General features: G+C 36.3%; 2 protein-coding genes across 2 annotated transcripts; one reads left to right on the forward strand and one right to left on the reverse strand.

Moving 5' to 3' along the window:
- The first annotated feature begins 5217 nt into the window (after nucleotides 1-5217).
- LOC137718155 (protein neprosin-like) lies at nucleotides 5218-7382 on the forward strand. Its single transcript, XM_068457657.1, has 7 exons — nucleotides 5218-5382; nucleotides 5465-5551; nucleotides 5783-6094; nucleotides 6244-6405; nucleotides 6520-6573; nucleotides 6722-6868; nucleotides 6990-7382. The coding sequence occupies exons 1-7, from the start codon at nucleotides 5218-5220 to the stop codon at nucleotides 7380-7382; spliced, it is 1320 nt and encodes a 439-aa protein (XP_068313758.1).
- Nucleotides 7383-7824: 442 nt separating this feature from the next.
- LOC137717354 (protein EARLY FLOWERING 3-like) lies at nucleotides 7825-12770 on the reverse strand. Its single transcript, XM_068456686.1, has 4 exons — nucleotides 12041-12770; nucleotides 10895-11661; nucleotides 9338-9389; nucleotides 7825-9209 (listed from the first exon to the last, which is right to left on the reverse strand). The coding sequence occupies exons 1-4, from the start codon at nucleotides 12218-12220 to the stop codon at nucleotides 8184-8186; spliced, it is 2025 nt and encodes a 674-aa protein (XP_068312787.1). The 5' UTR covers nucleotides 12221-12770; the 3' UTR covers nucleotides 7825-8183.
- Between the last annotated feature and the right edge of the window lie 4993 nt (nucleotides 12771-17763).

A 17763-nucleotide genomic window follows, 5' to 3' on the forward strand; every position in this document is an offset into this window, starting at 1 on the left:
TAAGTCTGTCTTGTGCATCAGCTTCATGGACTGTCAAAAACAACCAAGTATAGGCTTTTATAGTCGAAGCCGCTGGCAAGGTGTAGTCCCATCCAACCACGCTCAAAACAAACAAGCAGTTAAAACTACTCAAGAGAAGTAGAATCGTAGAACTATTCATGCATTCATTTGGAAAGTTTAACAGCATAATATGCCGTATCTACGTAACTATATCATTTTACAACTGAGTAACGTTCCGCAACATTAACTCTAAAGTTTTATCTTATGCACAGATGAACAGTTAGCTTCACATACCAAGTTTTAAAAACCACGACGAATTTCAGGTGGCATAAAAGACCCAACCACAAAAGCTGCCTGAAGATTAGAAATCATAACTGGGTACTCCACATCATACCCAACAAACTTCCCTGCAGACAAGTCAATGTGCTCAAAATTTATGCCACTTGGCTACAAAAGAAATGAACACTAGTTTAATTTGACATAAAAGATGCAAAGACAAATAAATTTGGTGATAATTCAATCCTTAACGCTTAAGCACTGAAGTTAAGAGGCGAATAACGAAAGTATTCAATAGATAAATAATGTTATTTGTACGACATTTACTGACACATCTAATAGGGGACACCATTTCAGCAACGTGGCCAATAGAATGTTGTCCAAATAGCAAGACTTTTATACATATGTGCTGAAGTTCATAGGAGGTACATGCCCTACACAAGGCACTTTCCGGCCCCTGAAGTACAATGAGAAATTTTTCGTTCGATATGCTATAGTTATACGATTGAAAGTTGCCGTTTGAGGGAGAGAAACTTACAGACTCAGCTCTCCAAGCACCAACAAGTACAAAGTCCACATGTACAAAACCTCTGAAATAAAAAATCATCACGGGGGCGAACTGCCTGGCATCACTTGCTGAGGAGCTGCACAAGATTTAAATCCTCGAATAAAACGAATGTAATGAATAATATTTGGCTATTTAAGAGTACGAATTCCTATTAAAAAAATTTCGTGTTCGAATCACAGAGTTTCGTGCTTATGATCAGAGCCGTTCATATTGTACATAATTCTGTAAAGATCGTCTATGTACAAAATGAATTAAAACTAAGGTCGTTTAGTCAATCTATTATAGCAAATAAATGGATGTCATAATGCTTTTACAAATTCCGTTCATTTGTTTTTATCTTTTTATACAGTTCGATGACCAAACGACCTTAATTTTAATTTATTTTTTTTGTAAAGACGATCTTTATAGAATGATCCATAATATAAACAGTTATGATCCATGCGTTCAAATTTCTTTCCTCTCAATATTGCTTGTATAAAAAACCAAGAATAAAATTTAACTAGGTAACGAGTTTTATCTCAAAATGCAAAATCAAACCACTTCATGATTTGAACTAGTTGAAAAATAGAAAAATATCTTTAGATTTACGTTTTAAATTGTTGATCTCAAGTGTTTAAATATGAATTATAATATATTTTGCAAGGAAAAATATATTTTGAAGAATATGAATATGATAATTTGTTATTATGGTAAGAAAAAAGAAACATTAACATGCACAAATAAAAAATAAAAAAAAATAAATAAATAACTGAAAAAGGAGGCAAAAATTGAAAAGATGGATCGGTATGATTCTAGCGACTCTATGTGGATATAGTCGCTATATTGTTAGCAACACTCTTCGAAGTGAATCTGTAATGAAGTACCGATCGTATCATTTTCTATTTCTTTTCTCTTTTTTTCTTTTTCCGTTGATTTTTTTTATTATTCCTAAGTAACTTTATTTAGATCCGTATACCTTTAGATTTATATTTAGATTTAACAAATCAACAGTTAAGAGGTATGGAAATGAAATATTTATTTCATACACATTGCAAAAAAAAGTCATTAGTTAACATCTTAAAGTTCTACCAAAGTGGCATATTTTCCATTTATGCCCAAAAGATTGCACCACATTTGAACCAGATTCAGTTTTTGGATGTTTACAAGAGGTTTCCAAATAAGTGTATATTTTGTTGGGGAATGATGGCCATCTGTTTTACTTGCTTTTCCTACTTAATTGATGTAATAGACTTTATGTAAGATTTTTAGAGTGTCAATTACAATTTATTAAAACCAAGATTTTTAAGCTATCATTGGCGAAGCAAAAACCGACAATAACTCTAATTTCTGTAATCAGCGTCGATTAAAAACGACATTGAACATTACGTCGGTTAAAAGTGACGTGCGCTTCTGACATGATAGCAGATGAAACTGACATAAAGTAGCAATTAAAATATAAAGTATTCAACCCACTGTCGGTTTTAACCGACATAGTGATAAAATTAAACAAATAAAATCTTGAGCTAGGCGGAGATCTGAAGCAAGAACTTCCCATTTTTGGATTCTTGGAGTAAACGTCAAGCTACTCTCTCACTCTCTTGTTTCTCTCTCTACTGTGTAACTGTGTGAATTTGTACCAGAGAGTGGCGGGATTGGTAATAAATGGAGGTGACTTGGGTCACGCGGAACCGCGCTAAATCTGTTCGCTTGACAAAATGGAGTCGTTTTGTGCAACGGCTTAGATTCTTTTTACAACGGTTTTGTTAAGTTTTTACAATATTTTTTGGGAAGTGTTATTGGCACTCCAAAAATTTCATTCTACACTCCTCACAGATATATTTTTCTTTCCTAATATAGAAAGTTTGGAGTGTAGAATGAAATTTTTGGAGTGCTAATAACAATTCCCTTTTTTTTTTACTAATTATTTATAGGCAGTTATATCATTTACTGAGGAGCTGCACAAGATTTAAGTCCTCGAATAAAACGAATGTAATGAATAATATTTGGTTATTTAAGAGTAGGATTCTTATTAAAAAAAATTCGTGTTCGAATCACAGAGCTTCATACTTATGATCAGAACCGTTCATATTGTACATCATTCTGTAAATATCGTCTCTATACAAAATGAATTAAAACTAAGGTCGTTTAGTCAATCTATTGTAGCAAATAAATGGATGGTTCGTAATGCTTTTACCAATTCCGTTCACCTGTTTTTAACTTTTTATACAGTTCGATGACTAAACAATCTTAGTTTTAATTTATTTTTTTGCAGAGACGATCTTTATAGATTGATCCATAATATAAACAGTTCTGATCCATGAGTTCAATTTTCTTTCCTCTCAATATTGCTTGTATAAAAAACCAAGAATAAAATTTAACTAGGTAGCGAGTTTTATCTTAAAATGCAAAAGCAAACCACTTCATGATTTGAAGTAGTTAAAAAATAGAAAAATATCTTTAGATTTAGGTTTTAAATCGTTGATCTAAAGTGTTTAAATATGAATTATAATAAATTTTGCACGAAAAAATATATTTTAAAGAACATGAATATGATAATTTGTTATTATGGTAAGAGAAACAAAAGAAACATTAACAGACAGACACACACAAATAAAAAAATAAAAAACTGAAAAAGGAAGTTAAAATTGAAAAGATGGATCGGTATGAAATTAGCGACTGTAATCGGATGTAGTCGCTACCTTGTTAGCAACGTTCTTCCTAGTGAATATGTAATAACGTACCGATCGTATCATTTTCTATTTCTTTTCTTCTTCTTTTTTCATTCTCCGTCGATTTTTTTTTTTTTAATTCCTAAGTTACCTTATTTAGATCCAAATACCTTTAGATTTATATTTAGATTTAACAAATCAACAGTTAAGAGGTATGGAAATGAAATATTTATTCCATATACATTGCAAAAAAAATTCATTAGTTAACATCTTAAGGTTCTACCAAAGTGGCATATTTTCCATTTATGCCCAAAAGATTGCACCACATTTGAACCGGATTCAGTTTTTGGATGTTTACAAGAGGTTTCCAAATAAGTTTATATTTTGTTGGGGAATGCTGGCCATCTGTTTTACTTGCTTTTGCTACTTAATTGATGTAATAGACTTTATGTAAGATTTTTAGAATATCAATTACAGTTTATTAAAAATAACAAAATTTGTCATATTCAATGGATAATTTCAGTGATTTGGTTGACATCTAGAATTTCATTAGGGGCTTAAATGGGAAGAGAATAAAGAAATTTTATAGACAATTAATACATAGATTTAGGTGTAAATAAGGTTGAGATGACCTCCATTGAGTGAGAAAGGCAAATGGAGAATGTAGCTTGATGGATAATATCAATGATTTGGTTGAAATTCGGAATTTAATTAGGGACATAACATTCTGTTTGGATGAAGAAATTTAAGATTACTAAGGAATTTTAAAATGACTGAAATTGAAATGACAGTATTCAATTTTCTAGAATTTGTGAATTTTCTTACCTTAAAAGAACATTAGAATTTGAACGGAATTTGTTATTTTTAAACTATCACCCTAGAAATTTGAAAATGACACATATTTACATGGAATTTAAACTTGGGAATTGAAAGTCCTAAATTTCAAGTATTTTTCCACGAGGAAATTCTAAATTTCTATGTTTATGAATCCAAACAAGGGAATTGGTGCATTGACATTCATAAATTCTGACTTTTATCAAAATCCCAAATTTATTTCCCTCATCGAAACATAGTGTAAGTGAAAAGAGAAGAAATAAAATTTATCAGCAATTAATGCATAGATTTAGATGTAAATAAAGCCCACGTGGCTTTGAAATGCAAGTAGGGAAGAGAGCTCGATGAATAATAATAATGATCTGGTTGACACGCGAAATTTACTTAGGAGCATACACGGAAACAAGAAAGAAATTTTATAAACAATTGATACATAGATTTAAGTGTCAATAAGGTCCACTTGACATCCATGGAATCGGAAATACAAATGAAGAAGGTAACTAGCATTCCTTTTACGGATAATTCTTACATGAATTCTTTGAATTTGCACATTTTTTTACAGAATTTGTTGAATTAAAAGATAACCAATTGTCCAATAAATAAGCAAGTTTGTCTCTCTAATTAATCACAACAGCTTGATTCACTGAATACAGATGTAACCCCTCTTCCTTTCCATACATGCAAAATTTTCCAGCTCACTATTTAAACCTGCATGAATTGCTCATTTGACACGTGGACTAAAACTGAAGCCATGAGGGCATGCACGCACAGTACATAATCAAGACATTCTTATCTTCCTCCTCTCAAACCAGACACATTCCTCTCTCTCTCTCTCTCTCTCTCTCTCTCTCTGTGCTCTGCAAGATTTTGAGTGAAGCGGAGAGATCGATGATGGGGAAAAGGAGTATATTGCTCTTGTTAGTAATGGGATTGTTTGTTTTTAGTGTTGGAGCAGCATATCATCATCCTCATGTGAATTCTAAAGCAAAGCAAGCTACTTTGGAAGTTCATAAGAAGTTGAAGCTTCTCAATAAGCCCCGGGTGAAGACTATTAAGGTCCGATTTTCCGCCATTTTAATTATCTTTTCTGCAGACTAATCTCACTTTAACACCTTTGAGATTTTTTGATTTCTTGTAGAGTGAAGATGGAGATACCATTGATTGTGTTGACATCTACAAACAGCCTGCTTTTGATCATCCCGCGTTGCGGAACCACAAAATTCAGGTCTTCAATCATTTATGTTAATTCGAAGAATGTATGAAACAAAAACTTGAAGAAATCTGTCGGATTTTTGGTGTGTTTTTTTTTTCTTTTTTGAGAAGCATTTGGCAGTTACATCTAACTGAGTTAATAGAACATTTGATTGTTTACATATTTTGTGAGGGATTTCGTTGTGATTTATGTGTATTAATGTTTTATGATTGGAAAATTAATGAGGTTAATTATGTATTGCAGATAACACCGAATTTTCGAGAGGCTTCTACTCCAAGCCCTAGTTCTAGTCCCAGTCCCAGTGCAAGTAATCATGTACAAAATGATCATAATTCTTCTCAGCAAGTATTATCTCAAATTTGGCAGAGGAGTGGTAGTTGTCCAGATGGAACTATTCCGATTAGGAGAATTCAAAGGCGAGACTTGCTGAGAGCTACTGGACTTGAACACTTTGGGAAGAAACCAGCAAATTCCTACCACTCAACCAACGATGAGAAAGGCAGTGTAATCATCAATGGCACCCGAGTCGAACTTGGTCCTCAAGTCAATCGCTCAGTAAGCAGACGTTATGTATTGGACTCATTAGATAACCATTTCAGTTTTTAGTGTTCAATTTTCATTGAACAAAAAGCTGAAAACAATGTCCCATTGATATCTTGTTGAACTTGTGCAATTATTGGCCCAAATTTTATGTGAACCTGCAGGCTGCTATCCTTGTAACAGTTGGATATAGTTATATAGGTGCTCAAGGAGATATAAATATTTGGAACCCAAAAGTTGCATCGCCAGATGAGTTCACTACTGCTCAAATATGGCTCAAGAATGGACCTGGCGACGCCTTTGAAAGCGTTGAATCAGGCTGGGTGGTAAGTGATACTGGACGCTTCATCTGTAAATGAATAAATATCGATTTCATCTTTAAGTCCCAAAATCATAGTCTAACACGTATACATACATACATCTTCCTTTTTATCTTATAGGTAAATCCGAAGGTATATGGTGATGGATCAACTCGACTTTTCGTATATTGGACTGTAAGTACTTCATTACAAAATGATCAAAAGAAACATGCAGATGCCATTGGTTCCATATATTTTGATTGAAACTTGAGGGACGAAAATGATGAGTCGCCAAACCTCGGAGAACTTTTCTGATAAAAACCCTTTATTTATCTTTTTTCAGAAGGACGCATACAAATCAACAGGCTGCTTTGATCTTACTTGCTCAGGATTTGTGCAAACGAACAAAGACATAGCCCTCGGCATGGCCCTTCAACCTATTTCATCTGCTTCGGGTCCGCAGTATCAGACCACCTTCAGCATCACCAAGGTCTGAAATATCAACTCGTTGACGCTAAACAAATAATAAACCGATTTTGTCCCCCTTCAGTCCGTTACACTTCTGTTTTTCTATAATTAACATTTTATAACCAGTTCTGTTCCTGCCTTAGGACTTCCACACGAACAACTGGTGGGTGCGCGTCGGCCAAAACATCCCCGTCGGATACTTTCCCGGAGAGCTCTTCTCGTACCTGACAAAGGGTGCTGCATCTTTAGTTGAGTGGGGTGGGGAGGTGTACAGCTCCAAGATTAAGAAAAACCATCCACACACTGCAACTGGAATGGGAAGCGGTGATTTTGCATGGAACAAAGAGGGGAATGCATGTTATATTAAGCAAATTAGGATCATAGATTACTCACAGCAGCTCAAGTATCCTGAGTGGGTAGGGACTTTTACAGATGAAGAGTATTGCTACGCTGCAGTGAACTATGCAGCTTCACTTGCTGAAGAACCTGTGTTTTACTTCGGCGGCCCGGGTTTACATCCTCCTGATTGTAACTGATTATTCTAAATCCTCGGATTAGGGTGCTTAGTGGTTATTAATTATATGCTCTTTCTCAGTTAAAAAAAGAAAATAAAAAGTGAAAAATTGCACGATGATTATTTAAAGTGCTAACAGATGTTATCGAGTCGAATTATAGAGTAACTTTATTGCCAACCTCACATTTTGAGGTTTCTTCGTGTTTGATGAGTACAATTTCATCGTGGTACAAGGTTTGGTCTTTCAACAAGACATCTGTTCTTTCTTACATGATGGACACGTCAAGCAAAATCTTGTTTTTGCCTAGTTTTATTCAACCTTGATCCTAGGAAGCTTAAATTTAAGTATTCAAAGTCCGAGGCTAAAAACCTAAATTCACGCTCTAAATGATGATTCAACGCCCTAAAATAAACATCAATGTCAATAATGTGGTCAAAATATCATATTCGAAGAATAGCAAATATATGGTATAATTTATGGGAAGATAAACCTGTCTAAGCTTTGATTATATTCTAGTTAACAACAATCAGATACTCAAAAATGGACAATTACACCTTTTACCCGAAAATAGCAAATGCCATTGCTACCTATATTCCCAATATAACATAATACAAGAGATAACATCTCGCATATTCAGATTACACAGCTCTGGTTGTGATTTATCCAGAGGTATATATATATATATATATATATATATGATATACATATATGAACATACATTCACAAGACCGAGACAAGCGAAAGAAAAAACTCGTTACACAATATAATTCCGAAAATGGTACATGAGGAAGTGACCGAACCACGCCAACTAGAGAAAATCAGCTAGGTTGAATCCTGCTGCTTTCTCTCTGCTTGTATGGACTGGAAAATTCGAGCAGCTGATGCAGTTGCAGTTCTGGGATTGTGAGGCACAACTTTTATCGCCCGCGTTGGCTGGTCTGTATCGTGAGATTGGGGAACTCCGTCTGGAATGACCGGAACCATAGGAAGTAGTTGGAGAGCATCGCTTCCTTCAGCATTTTGATTTGTCCTCACTGGTGCTCTGTCGCCTGTACTATTTGCAGTACTTCCTTGTAACCCACTGTCAGTAGATGGCTGAAACTTTTTGGCATGGGGAATAGTGACATTTTTCCGGGATGGCATGTTGCACGAGCTTTGATGCTGCAAATTGGAGTTTGTACCCCCTCCCGATGACTGATCGGTGTGACCATGTGAACCAGGTCCAGCAAACCAATGCATTTGCTCAACAGGTAAGGTCGACATGGCTGGATTCATAACAGACATGCCATATGGAGGAAAGTAAGTGTGACCTAGTGAGGGGGGGACAGGAAGAACCCCCATTCCTTGATGATGAGAAGATGGAACCCCGTAAGTTGGCTTAACAAAGTTGCCCGCCATGGGAGTTGAGCTGAAAGGTCCGCATCCTCCACAAACTGCTCCCATATATCCTGGTCCATTATACGGCTTGTATACAAGTCCTTCCGAGGGTGACATTACCGGAATTAACAACTGATGTCCAGGTGATTGATGGAAACACCAAGGATTGGCTTTATTATCAGTAGCCACAGGTGTTGGCTGTGGGTTTCCTAAATATGGCCCATTATTTGAAGTCTGACTACCATTTCTCACAGAAGAATGAGATGTTTTCCCTACTGCATTTTCCGCAGAACATTCCATTTTGTTGTTTGGCTCCTCAGGCTCGTGTTTGCGCTTTACAACATGTAAAAGTGGCTTTACAACATACTCCGATGAGAGTTTTTTTGCCGGAGAGCCCCTTAAAGTAGATGTGCCCAGAAAAGCAGTATCTTCAAGCAAAAGATGTGGAGATCCAGCAATCAGTCGTTGGACCTGTTCAAAAGAAAATTTCATTAAGCTAATTCTTCCAACCTAAGTCAATATATACGGATATATATATATATATATATATATCCTCAACACAAGGAAATCAAACGGAATCGATCCATTTAGGGTCTTACCTTAATGAGTCTATGCAACTCAAATACTTGAACTGCAAACAATCTTTGCTGACTGTAGAAAGTAAGAGGAGTCGGGTCAAAAACGTAGTTGCACAATACACAACAAATCATATGAAGCTTGGAGAATCACAAAAACAAAAGAAAACCAATATGAGAAAACACAACAATAAACTGGACAGAAACGAAAATCGGGCACTTGACAGAATCATTTGTACTAAAACAATCCCCCACTGTGGATTATTGGATTAGATTCATCAGAACAGAAAATAGAAACTCACATTATTTAAGAGAGAACAGAAAAAGGACTACGTGCTTTAATCACAAAATATATGCTTACCCGTGAAAATCACCATAGCCCATTAACTCCACCTGACCAACCCCAAGGTAATCCTTAGACGTGATATTGATCAGGATTGTGGACAAATATGACATTTACCAAACATGGGAAGGAAACATCTTAAGGATGGATGCAGCAAATTGCACATCAGAAATTATAAACAACGAAGCACTTCAGAGCAATAAAACTAATAATGGATAAAAAAAATAACTTCAAAATTATCTTCAGAGCAATTAGAACGAAAGCTAAATGCTATAATGGATTCCAAAACATAGCAAATATCAGCGACATAAATCATTTAGACGTCTGCAAATCTCCTTTCTTTAACATAAAAACAGCCTGAAATTTGTAATGTTCAATTAAAATCATAAAACAATTTTGCAAACTAAAGCTTTCTGATTCACATGGAAATAATTACATTTCATAATGAAAAATAAATGAGCGTGTAATGATTAGAACCCATATATAGGGGAAACTCTCATATCCTATAAAGCATATAAAACGACAACGTAAACCCCAACCTAATAAGATTTTCCAACACACCACGTCAAAATACTACATAAGAGATGTAATCCTCCTCACCACCATGCCCACCACCATATCAACTATATTGTCAAATATAGTCCAAGATCCACAAAATGTAGTCCCAAGGACAACCCTTCATCACTTGTTCCCCTTTTTGCTCCCAGCCCTCAAGTGCCATGAAGGGAAATCTTTTCATAGTGAACAAGGAAACCCCCAAAAGCATCACCAAACCGAGACAGGAATACACCCGACAGGCAGATACAAAAAGGCAACGAATAATGAGATGATCCGCTGTCTCAGAGGCCATGTTGCACAAGGTAACTCTATTAAGATGTACTTTTCCCTGCTGTAAGATGATTCATATCCAGTGTTAGTTATTGAGGGCCTTATAAAACAAAATAATTCCACTTTAGAAGGAATCCCGGGACTATGCACTATGGAATCTCACCTCCCTTCAAACTTGCCGTTCTAATAAAACTTATTCAATGTTCCTAATGGTTAAATAAATAATAGTCTAAACCAGCGACGTGGAAGAAAAAAGTAACGCAAAGCATAAGTACATAAATATTCAATAAAACGAAGATATTATGACGCCAAATGCTTCATATACTGCATACTGGGAAAAAGGTGAACTTCAAAATTTTTAAGCGCAAAGTAACAACTGAATTGAACTACTGGAGAAAATAGAGACTTACTTGACAATTGCTTTTCTTGCCGTCCAGAAATGTTTCTGGCCTATTATTCCTACAACGTCATCAGGAGAGATGTCCATGCCGGATATAGAATCCACCATGGAGGTCTCTGAGACATCGTCACTTTTGTCTACATGTCCCATTTGAGGTGAAATACACGCTGTGTCTCCACGGTATTCACTGTCATTATCAGGCTCATTTGGACTGCTAGGATCCGCCCTGGAACAAGAAACACTTCTTTCCCTGGAAACAGTTCCCTTCTCTACATCCCTTGAAGACTCAACAAGACCATCACCTTGTCCAGTGACGTTTGGCTGTGATCCAGATCTGGACTCTTGTTGTAAGCAAGCATCACTCTCAGCTAACCTGTTGAATCTCGGAACTGAACATTCTGCATCCTCTTGATTTGGTGATGCATTTACTTCTCGTCTTAAATTCAGAGTTGGGGAGCTTATTTGTTTTGGATCCTTCTTCGCCGCATTTTTTACTTTTACTAAATGGCCAGAATGAGGTGAGCTGATGGGAGTAAGTTTTTCCTTGTCACTAACAATTTGAGTTTTACTATGACCAAGACCCATCCTTGATTGAACAAACTCAGGAACACTAAAATCATCTTCATCTCCGATCTTCCTTGTTTGGTTGGTTTGTTCAAAGGGCAAGTTCACATTTGCTCGGTCGGACTGGCGACCATGCAACATCTCAGCCTGATGAGTAGGTGTAGATGGATGACCATGAAGTGGAAAAGGCAAATTTCCATCCGCACAACTCCCCTGGAAACATAAATTGTTCCCAAAATTCAGATATGCGATAATCATTTTCTGTTCATACTAAACAAGCTTGCAACACTAACACACCATTACTTTTCCCCTCTAAAATCAGCATGCTGCAAATATTAGCTATATTGGCATTTTTAAAAATTTTTGGACTGAATTAATAAGCACTAAAACATAACTTATAGACATAGTAACATGTAAAACTACTGGATATAGCATAAAACAAAATTTATAGTTATCTACTACAAAAAAAATTAAATCCACATCCTGAGAAAAATTCATAACCTAACTACTTGGTAAAAAGAATAACACATCAAAAATAGTCCCAAATAAACCATAAATAAGAAACAATAAGCACAAATTATGATTAAATAACCTGGTTATTTGAATTAAGAGGCAGCACTCCAGGATTGAACCTCTGAGATGGGATGCTCAGCTGCTCATAGAGGGCCATCTTGTTCCTTGGAGGAGCTCTTGGTCCTCCTTTATCTGCATCATTCACATGGAGCCTCGGAAACATAGGCCCCATAACCTTCTCCTCGTTCCCTCTCTTCATATTTCAACACCAACACTCCAAACCCAAAGTGCAAAAAACCGATTTTTACATTCGATTTTCCAAAACCCACTTGAAAATTACTCCAAAAACAGCTCCTTTGTCAAAGGATCTGAAAAAATCTAAAGGTAGATAGCTAAAAAGCCTTCACCTTTCCGTAAAAGATCGAATTCCAGAAGAACCCAGAAGTGGAAACCAGGTTTTCCAAAAGCTGAAAACAGACCAGCTGATCAGAACCCAAAAAGGGAAGCTCGAAATCAGGTAGAACCCAGATGTCAAAATTCACAGAAAATGTTAGAAAAAATGAGAGATTTCTGGATTATCCCAGCTGAGGGGGGAAAAAGGGACTTGGGAAGTGAAAACTAATGGAGGAACGAACTCAGAGCGTGAGTTGTGGAAAAGAAGGGATAGGAACAAAAGCAGAGCCAAGAAACAGATTGGGGTTTGAGGGCTCACAGAGAGGAGAGAGAAACATGGAGAGAGAAGGCAAAGCTTAATTCAGGGATTCCGCAAGGAGAGAGAGATAATGAAAAGGGAAAGTGAAAAGTGCGGGGTTTGTTGGGCCCCTTGTTTGGCTTAAAGGCTATAGATTGCTAGGAGGAAAAAAAAACTCCACTTTTTATCATTATTGCCTTGTCTTGCCTTTTTATTCTTGTCCTTGCCGTTTCCAACTCAGTATTATTTTGGTAAATTACAAAACATTACATTAGCTCAATCACAATTTCTATTTTAATGTCATATTTTATCTTCTAATTTATTGCAATGTTATACCTTCCGTTAGTTTATCTTTCAATTCCTCTGTTAAATGCTGACGTGACTTGAGATAGGACATACTTTCTATTAAAAATTTAATTAAATATTAAAAAAATTAAAATACAATTATTTAAATATTTTTTTAAAAATAATGTGGGACCCACCCATATTTTTTTAATAGTTAATTAATTTTTTAATAGAAAGTGGGTCTCGTCTCAAGCTACATCAACATTTAACAGAGGAATTGACAGACAAACTAACGAAAGGTATGACATTGCAACAAGTTCGAAGACAAGGTATGACATTGAAATGTTTTAAAGATGGGGTATGAAACTGTAGTTGACCTAATAGTTGATGTAGTTTTTTGTAATTTATCATTTTTTTTCATTTTATTTAGGAGAGTATTTAATTGGAATTTTAAAAGATTTAATTTTTAAAAAGAATTCATAAGCATTCAAGTAGGATTTTAAAGGAGTGTCTAATATTTTGCATGTATTCAATTAACAATTGATTTTAAGGGATTTTAAAAAGTTAGGACCTATGAAACAAATAGAGATACTTTGTAGTGTATTTTGAGACCAACTCCAACCCTTGGAGTAAGTTCTAAATTTTTTTCTTCTATTCCCCCCATTTCGTTCCAACCCTTGTTCTAAAATGGGGTTATGTCTTAAAATGGAAAAAAAAAAAAAAAAAAAGTCCAGATTTAGGCCAAAATTTAGGTCAAGGTTAGTGGTGGAGTCCACATGCGAGAGTGAAAAACGAGATGTGAAGCCCAGTTACCCAAGACCCACGCTTGGATGCGCTGGCACGCGCTAGCTAGCAATAGTCCAACACCAGCCAGACCCCACCCACGTGGGCATGTCCCTATCTTGTATGCCGCAACAATGAGTCCAACAGCTTTTTTTTTTTTCTGATACAACTGCCACAATTCAAATGGACTAATGATCCAGATTTTTATATATTTTTTGTTTTATATTTATAATTTCATTGAATCCAACTGCTGATATCTAATATGATTAAATCCAACGATATAAAAAAAGATCTAACAGCCCAAATTTAAATATAACGGCTAAAATAATTAAAAATTTTATTTAACTCAAAATTCACCCAAATTTAGTGATTTTTCAATATTTATCGGAATCTAAATTTTTTTTTATGTTAAAATGTTCATAAAATTAAATTAGGATGGTGCACATAATTTTTTTTTTAATTAGCCCAATTTTATTCTTTAATAATAACCTCAAGCTAAAAATTTTAGGCCAAAAATGTTGGAGCAGAAAAACTGATTTTGAGTTAAAACCTAAATTTTCTAAGCTACAAATTTTAGGTTTTATTCTAAGGATTGGAAATGGTCTAATCATTCTTAGCTCTCATATCTCCTCGAAATTTGAGGAAGTTCACTCAAATTTTACCTAGCATCTCTAGAAATGAATTAAATTCCATCAAAACTTATGGATTCATAAATCCAGTATTCCTCAAAATCATTGAATACACCCCTTAATTTCTCTTCTCAAAGACTGATCTTTTGGTCTTTGAAAGCCTAAATTTATTTAATTTTGAGTATTATTCCTTAATTTTGTTTCATGGGTAAAATAAATAGTACGAACAACTTGAGCTACAAATCCTTTACATTCACTGTGACAGCCCGTCCCAGAAATATTACAACGTACGTGTGAAAAGACAAAATTGCCCCTAGTTCGATTTCTTTAGGTTTATTGGTTGTTTTTGAGTTTGGTTGGCATGTTGTAGGCCACACACACTTTCCCACACACCACAACCCTTCCTCCTGTTTCCTGCACACTGTCCCGAGTCCCCATTCCCTTCCCATTTCCTTTGAAATGTACGGACACACCCACAAACCTATCAAACCTTCACAGATCGTGGAATCCAAGCACATATTCGAGCTCGTGAGGCTTGTAGGAGTCCAACCATGCCTTTTTCAGGTAAGAACACCTTCGTTTTCACGTCGAATCCACGATGCCCGATTTCGGGTACTGTTCATGCACATGTGATTTCTCACGTTTTAGGAAATTTCAAGCTTGTAGGAAGCTTGGTGAGGTCCCTAGGAGGCTCGGGGTGGTTCGTTTGAAGGTTTTGGACGTCGGGATCACGAGTTTCGAGGTTGGCCGGAGTTGGGTTGATTTTCCAGGTGAGATTTCATGGTTTTTAGCACTTGAAAGTGGTATGATTGTGTTCCTCTCGTTGTAAGCTTCATTTTGGTACCAATTTTGTGAAATTTGGTTGAAAAACGAAGAAGATATCGAAGTTTGAAATTTTCCCGATTTTCCGGCGCCAGAGGCTCGCCGGAGAAGACGACAGAATATTCCGTCAAGTCTGACGGAATATTCCTGACGCCGTTGACGGAAACCGTTAGGGATAACGGAATATTCCCTTACGGCGTCAGTTGATGCCGTCAGCGTGCCAGGCACGTGCCTGCGCGTGTGGCCGTGCCTTGGCCGGCCCGTGAGGGCGCGTGCGGTGGTGAAAAATTATTTTAAAAATATGGGGATGTTCCTGAGGTTGAGTATATCACGTTGGTGTATTCATACACCCCATTTGAGCATTGTATGAGAAGTTATTTCAAAAGGTTGGTTATGTGCTTTAACATTAACGTTTTTGTAGTTGTTTCGCATATAGGTGATACCTATCCCGAGGACGAGCGTGGTCACTCGAGGCAGGGGGGCTACGACCCTTCCATATACCAGTGAGTGGGCTTTTGGTTTTCCGTATATACCTATATACTTATATTTTCCCAGAAATTGATTTGAATTGTCATTTGCCATATGCCATGCATTAGATTATCGTTATTTATGCATCATTAGTTGCATTATTAGTTGTATATATATACATATGCATATTGGGTGCTGCGGACGCACAGGTAAGTGCTAGGTAAGTGTTATTCATGTTTACATTCAGTGGCGATTTGAGATGCTTAGAGAGCTCATAACCTGCACCCCCGGTGTTAGTGCTCCCGCCCAGAGTAGGGCACAGTCCTTCACGTGATGTTCACCTCCCGCACCACACGCTCAGCTTGGATCCAAGTTAGGTGCACAGTCCTGTCGTACAGACCACATTAGGTGGTTCCGACTCGTAGGTGACCCGCGATTATTCGCACAGCCTTCACGTGATCGTAGCACTAGAGCGTTTATATGTATTACACCCAGGCCTGTCGTACAGACCACTTTAGGTGGTTCCGACTCGTGGGCAGGTTTAGTTATTGAGATGGAGATTTGAGCTCTAGATTCAGCCGTACAGGTCACGTTAGGTGACTCCGGCTGCCAAACTATATGATATTGATATGATTTTCACTTGAGCACTTGCATTTCATTGTGAGAATTGGCATGGCATATCCTGGAGCATGATTGGTATATATATATATGTACATATGTTTATTTTCTGGGAAGTATACAAGTTTTACGGCGAGGGGTTAGAACTTATTTGTTAAATGGTTTTCGAAAAGCTTTGTTTTTGCCCACTCACGCTTTTGTTTTGCGACCCTCCAGGTTCTAGTTGTCTAGCAGGTTTGGTGGTTTCCCAGAGGGCTTCCCCGGCATTTATGACAGACGATCACCAGCGTAGGGCCACCTTCGGGTGTACTGTTGTTGCGTCATTTTCTTTGGACTGCTTTAGGTGTTATGCTCTGAACTTGTGTCACACTTACGTTTGCACCTATTATCATTTCATGTAAACCAGTTTTTATTTATTCGTATTACTATTTCCATTATTGTTTTATTAGCTTCCGCACTGTGCACATGGTTACGTCACCTCCGCGTGACGGCCAGCACGCCCTGATCTCGGTCGGGGTGTGTCATTCACAATATAAATTTAAAATCTCAATCTCTTTTAACAATTTGTAAGCATTTGTATTAATATTCATTTTCATTATACAAGTAATACCATGGAAGGGGAGAATTTGTAATACACTTTTTTTAGTATATAACAAAATAATGACATAAATAAGCATTTTCGGTCGAAAATATTTTTGCTCACCCCTCTAAAGTAGCATTGATGCTGATCATTTTATTTATTACTGTTAAATATGTTTGATTTAATCGATTTACTACACAAAATTCAAAAATTTAAACTAATTCAATAGTAATTAACATGCTCATTACCACTTTAAAACGGTGAGCAAACATGCACCTTTTTTAAAGTAATTTGCAATAGAGTACTTGATGATATTTAAAATAGGGAATATTTTTGCTCATCATCATTTAGTGTGGTATATGTTCATCACCCTATTTATTACTGTTAGATAAGTTTGAATTTCGAGATTCGTGTAGTGGATAAGCACAAATCTCAAAATTCAAACTCATGTAACGGTAATAAATAGGATGGTGATCATACACTACACTAAATAATAGTGAACAAAAATACACTCATTTAAAATAAGCAAAACTAGGTAAATTAGAGTTGAGTCAATTTTGTACTTTTTGATCCGACGTGTAGCTGCCACGTATCATTTTCTTCTGTTCTGGGATCTAAATGGCCTCAAATCCTCTGTACGGGATACTAGTACCAAAAAAATATTCACCTCTAATATTTGTCACATGTTCACTTAACTCTTTAACCTAACAGTGTTAAAGTAAAATAAAAAAAAAGTAAAATACCAAAAAACCCAGGATACCTCTCCACCCACCCCGACTACTTCAGCCGCCGGAACACAACATGTTCACTTAACTCTTTCAAACAATACAACATCAGGGAAAGTTGCCAGCGGCGGAGTCGAGTGGTTGACGGGGTTGTGGCCGTCGATGCGTCTGGAGTTTTGGGTTCTTTTCGGTTTCCTATTT

This window comes from Pyrus communis, chromosome 15 (assembly GCF_963583255.1).
Source record: "Pyrus communis chromosome 15, drPyrComm1.1, whole genome shotgun sequence".
Classification (NCBI taxonomy): domain Eukaryota; kingdom Viridiplantae; phylum Streptophyta; class Magnoliopsida; order Rosales; family Rosaceae; genus Pyrus; species Pyrus communis.

Bases quoted from the DNA above. Each gene is read 5' to 3' on its own strand.
- LOC137718155 (XM_068457657.1), top strand. From the start codon at position 5,218: ATGGGGAAAAGGAGTATATTGCTCTTGTTAGTAATGGGATTGTTTGTT. The intron at 6,406-6,519 runs GTAAGTGATACT...TTTATCTTATAG, and splicing joins GCGTTGAATCAGGCTGGGTG to GTAAATCCGAAGGTATATGG. The intron at 6,869-6,989 runs GTCTGAAATATC...TTCCTGCCTTAG, and splicing joins CCACCTTCAGCATCACCAAG to GACTTCCACACGAACAACTG.
- LOC137717354 (XM_068456686.1), bottom strand. From the start codon at position 12,220: ATGAAGAGAGGGAACGAGGAGAAGGTTATGGGGCCTATGTTTCCGAGG. The intron at 9,390-10,894 runs GTAAGTCTCTAT...TACTTTCTACAG, and splicing joins GCAAGAAAAGCAATTGTCAA to TCAGCAAAGATTGTTTGCAG. The intron at 9,210-9,337 runs GTAAGACCCTAA...TCTTTTGAACAG, and splicing joins AGTTGCATAGACTCATTAAG to GTCCAACGACTGATTGCTGG.